Source organism: Hibiscus syriacus, unplaced genomic scaffold (assembly GCF_006381635.1).
Source record: "Hibiscus syriacus cultivar Baekdansim isolate YM2019G1 unplaced genomic scaffold, ASM638163v2 tig00112072_pilon, whole genome shotgun sequence".
Taxonomy (NCBI): domain Eukaryota; kingdom Viridiplantae; phylum Streptophyta; class Magnoliopsida; order Malvales; family Malvaceae; genus Hibiscus; species Hibiscus syriacus.
This window is the reverse complement of record NW_024063249.1, coordinates 147,740-158,079: the sequence shown is the minus strand read 5'-3', so window position 1 is coordinate 158,079 and position 10,340 is coordinate 147,740. Positions and strand designations below refer to the sequence as shown.

General features: G+C 33.3%; 2 protein-coding genes across 2 annotated transcripts; both read left to right on the top strand.

Annotated features, from left to right (window-relative positions):
- The first annotated feature begins 531 nt into the window (after nucleotides 1-531).
- Nucleotides 532-1,896, top strand: LOC120174382 (COP1-interactive protein 1-like). Its single transcript, XM_039181255.1, has one exon. It carries the CDS (start codon nucleotides 532-534, stop codon nucleotides 1,894-1,896), a length of 1,365 nt encoding a protein of 454 aa, XP_039037186.1.
- A 2,227-nt stretch (nucleotides 1,897-4,123) lies between these two features.
- LOC120174390 (COP1-interactive protein 1-like) lies at nucleotides 4,124-10,056 on the top strand. The gene is made up of 4 exons (XM_039181257.1): nucleotides 4,124-4,229; nucleotides 4,660-4,710; nucleotides 8,085-8,256; nucleotides 8,426-10,056. Exon 4 carries the CDS (start codon nucleotides 8,701-8,703, stop codon nucleotides 9,532-9,534), a length of 834 nt encoding a protein of 277 aa, XP_039037188.1. The 5' UTR covers nucleotides 4,124-4,229; nucleotides 4,660-4,710; nucleotides 8,085-8,256; nucleotides 8,426-8,700; the 3' UTR covers nucleotides 9,535-10,056.
- The last annotated feature ends 284 nt before the right edge of the window (nucleotides 10,057-10,340 follow it).

The following is a 10,340-nucleotide window of genomic DNA, read 5'->3' as shown; positions in this document are numbered from 1 at the left end:
AGCTCATCAAGAGGGAAAGCGGGAAAAAGGAGCCAGAACTCATTGGGCTTGTTGAGGACTTTCACAGACACTACCAGTCACTTTATGCCCAATATGAACATCTTAAACAAGAGTCCGGTGATAAAGCGCTCAAGGGGAAAGGAGATGGAAGTTATCCCTATTATTCGTCTGACTCGAATCAGAATATTACTCCGCGGCAGATGTAGAAATCGAAACCGACACTGCATTTGATAACAATAGAAGTTCCCCTAGATGGGTGGCCAACAACATCAAGGAAGAACTTAAATGGGCATATGGAGAAGATACGGACCTGAGGCACGAATTCGCCTCGAGGACCAAAGATAAAGAAGATTTACCTTCGGACCATATGGCCGGTTCAAGTAAAACACAAAAATAGAAACCTTCAGTAAAGATGAAGTAACTAGCTTGAAAACTGAGCTGGAACCTTTGCACCACGAGAGAAGAGATTTGGAAGTTCGGATTGATGGTAAGACAGCTGAAAACAAACAGCGAGGAGAGAAAAATAAGACGATGTATGTGCAGATTCTGGATGAAGGAGATGAAGTAAGTAAACTCATGAAGCAAATCAAAGACAATGAAAACAATCTAAAATCCAGAATTAGCGAATCAATGGTACAGGTCTGCAATCTGAAAAAGGAGGTGGACTTTTTACGTGCCCAACAATTTGATGCCCGAGGAAGTGTAACATGTGAAAGCAATGAATCTTTTGATATTACAAATGTAATGAAGCCGGAATGCGGTTCCCTTCATGGACAGAAAACCGAATTAGAGATTCTACTCGAGAGGAAATCCAAGGAAATATCCCGGTATCATATTCAAGTGAAATCCCTGAAAGAGGAAATAGCTAGAAAGAGTGCTTTTGAGCTGGCAATGGTGGAAGAAAATCGACTGTTGCAGGTGCAGGTGATGCACTTGGATTCGGAGGTGGCTGCTCTAAGCAAACAGAAAATTAAATCAGAAGATGAATTTAGGAGTTATATTCATGAAATCAATCAATTGAGCCAGGAAAATAATCACCTGAATTCCAGAATTCTGGAATTGGAAGCACTATTTAGAGAGAGGGGCCTTGAGATTAGAAGGGTTAATGAAACTGCTCGGATGTATCCCATGGACATGGATAAAAATGCAGAGTTGCAGATTGCCGATCAGCAGAGAATGATGAAAGAAATAGAGGAAAATACATACAACTCCAAGCTTTTCAGACAATTGTCTAAAGGAAACAAGCCTAATTACCATATCCTAGAAAGAAAGATGGAGGATTTAGCACAAGAGTTCTACCAGAAAGTCGACGATAACATCATGCTTTTGAGCCTTAGGATCTCTGTTGCTGAAAAAACACATTACGACAACAAAGAGAGTTACAATAACATGAAAGAAAGGCTAGAGCAAGAAAATGAAGCACTGAAACAAAAGCTTGCCACTTGTGAAGAAGAGTTAGATAAGCTGAAGGATGATGCAGCGGCTCGTTCGAAGTTCATGGTGAACAATGTACGAGTCCATGAAAATCCTGCGACCCGCATTCTGAAAGCCGTGGGAGAGCTTGTATCTACTAAGAAAAACAGAAAAGAGAAGTTGAAGGGTAATGTGGATTTATTTGTGGCAGAAATGGATAAGGAAAACAAGGCGGTCTCGAATGCGGAAGCTAGATTGTACGAGGAAGAAGAACAGAAGTCGAAGCTGTTGAAAGCTGTGAGCATGCTTGAGAATAGGGTGGTGGAATTGGAGAAGATTAACAAAGAAAAAGATGAGGCATTGTTGAGCCGTGCAGAAGAGAAGAGGGAATCCATAAGGCAGCTGTGTTTGTTGATAGAGTACCACCGTAGCCGCTGTGACCATCTCAAGGACTTGGTCTCAAAGTTGATTGTTAGAATCTAAGAAAAAGACATTAACCTTTCTTTTTTCCCTTCAAATCTTGAAATTCTTTCATTTTTAGAGGAACATAACGTTGTCTGAAGTGTTACCAGCACATTGTTTTCCACAATAAATCTGTGTTTCATTAATTTTTGGGTAAGTTACGCGTTTAGTACTTAAACTATCAGTTTTGGTATATTTTAATAACTAAATAATTTTTTCAAAACCATACCTAAATTTTAGTTTTTGTTTCATTTTGGTACCCTTCAGTTAAAAACTTAAGTTTTTATTTCATTTTAGTACTTGTTCAAAATTTACATTAAGTTTTGAAAAAAATGCAAGTTTAGGTACTAAAACGGACTAAAATTGATAGTTTAGGCATTAAACATGATAAGTTTTTAACGGCGGAGTACTAAAATAAAATAAAAATTAAATGTTGGGTATGATTTTGAAAAAAATAAAAGTTTAAGTCTTAAAACAAACTAAAATTGATAGATTAAGTATTGAATGTATATTTTACTCGTAACTTTTCGTAAAAAAATGATTTTTTTTCGTATGTAGTTTTATACTTTATATTAATTGATTTGAAAGGCGTAATATCAAAATTAACTCTCAATGTTTATTAAAATGATCATTTTGGTTTTAATTTTTTAGAGTATTTTGACTCTTAATGTTTTATTTTAGGGAAAAAGACCCTTAACAAGTGATAAAATGATCACTTTGACTCTTATTATTTTTTTAGAGTATTCTGACTCTCAACGTTTTATTTTAGGGTAAAATGAAACGTTGAGGTCTAAATACTTAAAAAAAATGAACATAAATCAAAATAACTATTTTAATAAATATTAGAGAATAATTTTGATATTATGTCATTTTTAAAATAGTAATATATCAATCTATTTAATGAATTAAAAATAATTAATCAAATGATCAATTATTGTATGTAGGAATAAATAGAAAATTTATACACCAGTGTCCCATATAATACATAAATTTTGATTTGATACAATTATGTTGATGAAAATTTAATTTTAATTCAATTATACAGATAAACTTTTATTTTGTTTCAATTGTTTTTTTTAAAGTACATACATGCATATATTTTCTATTGAATTAATTCTTTGTATTTATAATATGCAGATGTAAAATGATGCAATTATTGATAATTACGTTAGAAATTTATGAAAAATGAAGCAAGTTAAAATTTCGTGTATATAATTGCACAAAATCAAAGTTTGTATATACAAATACACATTTAACAAAAATTCAGGTACAATTTTGAGAATTATCCCTTGTATGATATTACTATAAATAATATCGTTAATGAACTTAGTAACTATTGAGGTAACATAATTGAAATAAGGGTTAATTACATAGTTGATAATTTATATTTGTGTTTTGTTTATTTTTTTACTGATTTTAAAAATATGATATAAATAATTTTATTTTTATTTAATTAATATGTAGACGCAACGAGTTAATTATCGTTAAATATTTTGATATAATCACATATGTGGTCCTTATTATTTATATATTCTCTCAATATAGTTTTACTTTTAATAAATTTAATCCTCTAATTGAATGATGTCATGTGTCACTGGTACCATATGTCACAATTCGGTTGGAAGACTAACTTTTCAGAGTATTGGTAGAAAGTAAATATATTAAATTAAAATAAAGTTAGTCCTCCAATTAAATGATAATACGTGACACCAGTGACACGTGACACCATTAACACATATCATTCGATTGAAAGATTAAATTTATTAAAAGTATGATTAAATTGAGAGAATATATAAATAATTAACCAAATGTGTGATTATATCAAATACCACGTCACATAATATGTTAATTGTTAATGATTATTAACTCATGATGATCACATCTTAATTAAATAAAAATGAAAGTAATTATATCTCAGTTAAATATAAACAAAAATAATTATGTTATTTTTTAAATAAATAAATAAAAATAGACAAAATATAAAGATAAATGATGACAACATATAGTTAATTCAGATAACTTGAAATAAATGTGAAAATCGAAAACAGCAAAAAGCGCGGGAAAAATTGATTATTTCTTTTGATAAAAAGGAATAAAATCATCTCACGTTTTCTTCGGACGAGAAATTGAAGAAACCGGGGGGTATAATTGCAATAAAAAACAAAATGAAGGGTAATTGATGAAAAGAACTTCTATAGATTCAATTTAAAGCTAAGGAAAGTGCTCTGAATCAAATACAAACAAAATTATTTTCTCCATTTATTTCTTTTCACTGGAAATTTTCATTTCTGATTTTAAAAGGAAAAAGACTCTGTTTCTCAGAGTTTCTTTCTTGGTAACCAACCAGCTCGAAGGTAATCTTTTCTTATCAATTGATTAATCATCACTGTGTTTTCTCTTTTGATTACTTAGTGAAAATCTTCGTTCATACAATGAATTAACTTAGTTTTGTTAGTTGAATTTTATCTCTTATTTTTTTTCTCTGTTGTTTTCATGATTTTGTAAAATAACTTTAGTTTACAGTCACTCGTTTTCTTAAACATGAAAATTAACTTGGATCCTTTTTTTTCTTGTTGAAATTTCTATTGTATTTTGTATATGGATTTCCAGACATCTTCATATTTTTTGTTTTTTTCCCGGTGATTTGAGATTGTGAATAGTCAATGAAATTCTTCTTCACCTTTTAAAAAAATTCCAGATTTTTCTTCTTTTATATTTATATATATTAAATTTAGTATTTTACTCTTTTAATTTGAACTAAAGAAAATCTGTTTGCTTCTGTAGAAACTTAGCAAAGCTTCATACGCAAGACTGAGAAAACAAGGTGTATAGGAGGTGCGAGGTTAATAATTCCAAATACAACTGTTTAGTTTTTTATATGAAGTTAGAAAGTTTTTCTTGCTTACTGTTATTTTGTTTTATTTTTGCTCATTTGGTAACATAAAAAGCTTTTGAGTAATTGAGTGATAATTAATTGGGCCTTGCCTTATGTTTTCTGAAACGGGAAAAAGAAAAAGGGAAGAACAGCTGATTATTTTCGACTAGGTAAATTTCTGTTCGGTGATGTTGGTGACGTTTTTAGCCTTTTATTCCTTGTAATAATCTAATCAAAATCATTAGTGATGTTTATAATACTTTGAAATTATCTAGTAACTCCATGGATTTGAGTACGTGGACCCATAGTTCTACAATCATGCTGGTGGATTTTTTTCAAATAAATAAATTTTCTGATTAATCCTATACATCAGTTGATTAGATCGCAAGTTTCCAACATAACCAATTAAGTTCACAAATATTGTTGCTTTTAGAGTTTGTCATTTCTAGATGGATTGTAAACAAAAAGAAAGGAAGAAAGAATGAAATTGGGGTTTGATATGGTTTATTTTAAAAATAGGCGTATCTAAAGTATTTTTTTAGTAAAAGTAGGTTCTCAAAAGTTTATCATATTTTTGTCTAATTTCCTCAAATATTTTTTTTAAGAGAAAATAATCTCAGTGAAAAAAAATGTCTTATAATATACAATTTTAACTAATTTTTTTTAGATTTGTCAAAATATCTAACTAAATCGCAATGCGATCGATAATTCGTAACGCGATCTTCGGTATCGCAAATCATTTTCTAGATTCGCAACGCGATTTTCTAAATTCGTTGTGATAGTCCAAGTTCGCGTTGCGATTTATTTCAAATTCGTTGCGATAGTCGAAGTTCGCGTTGCGATAGTCCAAGTTTGTTGCGATAGTCCAAGTTTGCGTTGCGATTTATTCCAAGTTTGTTGCGATACTCGAAGTTCGCGTTGTGATTTATTTCAAGTTCGTTGCGATAGTCGAAGTTCGCGTTGCGATTTATTTTAAATTCGTTGCGATAGTCCAAAATCGCAACGACTGATGGTATTGCATTTGTTTCTTAAGAATTTTCTCTAAAAAGATAGTATTCGTGCGGACGTGTCGAAGACACGTATAACCACGACCCGAGACGAGACGGACGACGGCGGCGGCGGCGCGCGAGAGTCCCCCTTGTTCTCTATCACTCAACAAGGAAGTGGGAAAGCCAAGTCTTAAATACCATTCCCAATGGTGTTTTCGATACTATGTGGGATTGAGCATTACTAACACTTGTTCCTAATACTATGTGAGATTGAGCTTTAAATAGTGATATTATTTGTGAATTATAGTTAATGACTTTAGTATTTGTATGAAAAGTATTTGTGGTTTGTTTAGTTTTCATGTAATTTTAATTTATTTTCAATTAATTGTAATTACAAGATAACAATTATTTTTATTCTCGCGAGTGATGCAATTTTTTTTTGAATGTTTTGCTTAAAATTGTAATAATCGCGATTGATTGTAGATTGATTTTTAATTATGACATATTTAATCGTATAATACTAATGTAATTGGTTGTTGATTTAGTTGTTTTAAGGTGCATGATTGTTAATTGTTTCCTAAATAATCACATAGTATTGGAAACAAGTGTTGGTAATGCTCAATTCCACATAGTATTGGAAACACTATTGAGAATGATATTTAAGGCTTGGTTTTCCCACTTTCTTGTTGAGTGATAGAGAAATAAGGGGGACTCTTGTGCTGCGCCTCCGCCGCCGTCTCTTCTCGTCTCGTGGTCGTGGTCGTGGTAATACGTGTCTTCGACACGTCCGCGCGAATACTATTTTTTTAGAGAAAATTCTTAAGAAACAAATGCAATATTACCAGTCGTTGCGATTTTGGACTATCGCAACGAATTTGGAATAAATCGTAACGCGAACTTTGACTATCGCAACGAATTTGTAGTAAATCGCAACACGAACTTGGACTATTGCAACAAATTTGGAATAAATCGCAACGCGAACTTGGACTATCGCAACGAATTTGGAAAATCGCAACGCGAACTTCGACTATCGCAACGCGAACTTGGACTATCGCAATGCGAATATGTAAATCGCAATGCGATAGTCGAAGTTCGCGTTGCGAATCTGGAAACTGATTTGCGATACCGGAGATCGCGTTGCGAATTATCGATCGCATTGCGATTTAGTTGATCATTTTGGCAAATCCAAAAAAAGTTGGTTAAAATCGTATATTATAAGGCATTTTTGGTCATTGAGGTTATTTTCTCTTTTTTTAATCACCCACCAAGGCAGGTGTTCGACCCGGGTCGGTCCAGATTAGTCAGGACGAAACCTTGGAACCAGGAGAGCAACCCAAAAAAGATACTTCACCTTTTTCATCTAGGTATCTAAAGTGGTATTGATAAAAAAATATACTTCGGATACCTAGATGAATAAGTTGATATAGATTAGGTACCTATTTTAACAAAAAAAATACTTTAGGTACTTGTATGAAAAAGATAAGATGCTTTTGATACTTAGATGAAAAATGTGATACACTTTACGAACTTATTTTTGAACTAAGCTTTTGATATATATTAATAGTTTCTTCCTGCTCAGAAATTAGTACAGAAAAGATTTTCTTTTAGGGGTGGTTAATTTGTTTCACTGGTTTTGTCTGTGGTAATGGGAGTAAATAATGAAATTGTTAGACACGATACCATTGTAGCATATTAGAAAGAAAACAATTAAAACACAATGCAAATAACATATGAATTGAATACATTAATTTCAAAATTTATATAAATATGAATTATTAAAATATCAAAATTTGTATAAACATATATGAATACAGCAAATTTTTATCAATATATGGTAGTGGCTCTGGGACCACTGTATCTGTAGATTCTATATAGCTTTGTGGGAGACTTTCATGGATCAACATTTATTGGAACTTAATGCTCACTTGCTCATTAGGTGCGAAAAGATGGGAAAATGTTACGCATTAAATATTGGTAGATTTCTTTTTGCCGATCTTTCTGGATTTTTTGGAATTAAATTGGTATGTGCATGATGGAAAAGTTCAGTTGGATCGTTGCAATACTTTTATTTTCATTTTAAAGCAAACTGATCTATCAGAAATCACCAAAGTTTTCTGTTTAAGTAGATTTCCTACATTTTTTTCTTATGAATTAAGAGTTTTTAGCATTTGGGTTTCGAGTGTTTTCTCTATCAGTTAGCAGGAGCCTCTGTCCAAGCAATACCATCGTTTAGAGTTCTCATGACAATATGCTTACAATTTCCGCAATCAATCTGCTCATGTTAGGAGTTATTTTGTATACTTGCTGGTTCACTAGTCATCGTTAACCTTAATTCTGCTTTTCAGATTTAGTCTCGAATGGAGATTTGCCTTGTCGTCGGACACAGTTGCTGAGCAAAATTAGTTTGTGATCTAACTTAAGAGATGGCAAGGCATCGTTTTAGAGAGTCTATAAAGTCATTCTTCGGGCATCATGTTGATCCAGAAAAGGATGAACAGCTTAAAGGAAGTAAAATAGGTAATTTTCTATATTTTTAATTGTATCTTCTGAGTGCAATTTTGCATTTTAATGATAATTTCGGTTCATGGATATTTCGAAATGCCACCAAAACATTTTTAACCGGATTTTCCATTTATGCTACTGCTTAGTTTTGTTTTAATTTCATGCTTATATATTCCGTTGGCAGTAATCGACGACAAGGTGAAATAAATATTGAAGCTCATCAAAAATGAAGAAAATGACTCGAATAAGGAACCACTTGTTGAGTTAATTGAGGATTTCAACAAATATTATCAAAGTCTTTATGAACAATATGATCATCTCACGGGAGAGCTGAGAAGAAAAGTTCATGGAAAACTAGAAAAAGATGCCTCGTCCTCATCAAGTTCAGATTCAGACTCCGATCATTCTTCGGAAAACAGAGGCAGTAAAAATGGGAAAGTAGAAAGTGAATCTCAGAAAATGGCAGACAGCATTAAACAAGAACTTGAAGCAGCGAATATGGAAATTGCTGATCTTAAGAGGAAGATGACGGCTACAAGTGAAGAAAAAGATGCTTTGAATTCGGACTATCTGGCCTCTTTAAGCAAGGTGCGAGAACCGGAGGAAATCATAAAAAGTCTGAAGCTTGAATCTAAAAGATCAGAGAACAAAATATCACAACTTATGGTTGAGATTGAAGATCTCAGAAGAGAAGTTGATCCGCTGAAAGAGGAAAATATAACCGTAAAGCAAGAGCTAGAAAGTGTTAGGGGCGAGGTTTCTGACCTGCAACCAAAGCTGGAATGTGCAGAAAATCAAGTTACAGAATTGAGCTACAATCTTAATGCTACGGTAGAAGATAATAAATCCCTCCACTCAAAACTTTCTGAGGCTTTGAATGAGGTTCAGCAGGCACAGGATAAAATACAAGAACTCATGACTGGATTGAGTCGGTCAAAAGATGAACTAGTTGAGAAAGAAGAAGTTTTGAATCTAAAAGAGTTACACGAGGTGCATGTGAATCAATCATCTGCTCAGATAAAAGAACTAGAGGCACATGTGGCAAGCTTGGAACTTGAGTTGGAATTGTTGCAAGCAGCAAGCAGAGATATGGCGGCGCAGATAGAGAACAAAGCAAGTGAAGCAGAACAGCTGGGAGAGCAGAATATAGGACTCCAATCCAGAATTTCAGAACTTGAGATGATGTCAAAAAAGGGAGAAGAAGAGCTAGAAAGACAAATTAACAATCAGCAGAGAATGCTAGAGGAACAGGGAGAGTCGTATAAGAAGTTGACTGGTATGCCAACAGGTTGAGTGCTTATACCAAGATTGCAAGGAAAATCTTGAAGTTGCAGAAAGGAAGATACAAGAAAGGTCGGAAGAAATTGAATCTAAAAAACAGATGGCAGCTGATCTTAAGCAAATGGTTGACGACCTTCAAAGGGATTTGGAAGCAGAGAGAGATGAGAAAAATGATTTAGTGAGCCAGATTACAGATCATCAGATAATGCTGAAAGAACAAGAAGATGCATTTAACAAGCTAAGCGAGGAGTACAAACAACTTGAAGCTTCATTTGAAGACTGCAAGGCAATTATCGAAGTCACAGAAATGAAAATGCAAGAAATGGCCGGAGAGCATGATAAGAGTGTTCAATGCAAGGACCAAACGGTAGCTGATTTGGAGCAAATTATCGAGGACTTGAAGAGGGATTTAGAAATGAAAGTAGACGAGCTCAGTACTTTCACCGAAAATGTCCGCACAATTGAAGTTAAGCTCCGTTTGTCAAACCAAAAACTTCGAGTCACAGAACAGTTACTAACAGAGAAAGAAGAGAGCTTCAGAAAAGCAGAAGCCAAGTTCCTGGAAGAACAAAGAATGCTTGACGAAAGGATCACGGCATTGTCTGGAATAATTGCTGCAAACAAGGAAGCCTATCACAGAATGATCACCGATATCTCAGAGAATGTGAACATACCTTGACTGGATTTGAAGCTGTCATCCATAAATTCGAACAAGGCTATAGAAAGTACGAGCATTGTGTCGAAGAAACATCAAAAGAGCTAAAGATTGCTAAGCATTGGGCTGAAGAAACAAAGAGGGAGAAGCAGCAGCTTATAAA

Coding starts and splice junctions, on each gene's coding strand:
- LOC120174382 (XM_039181255.1), top strand. CDS start 532: ATGTATGTGCAGATTCTGGATGAAGGAGATGAAGTAAGTAAACTCATG.
- LOC120174390 (XM_039181257.1), top strand. CDS start 8,701: ATGGCAGACAGCATTAAACAAGAACTTGAAGCAGCGAATATGGAAATT.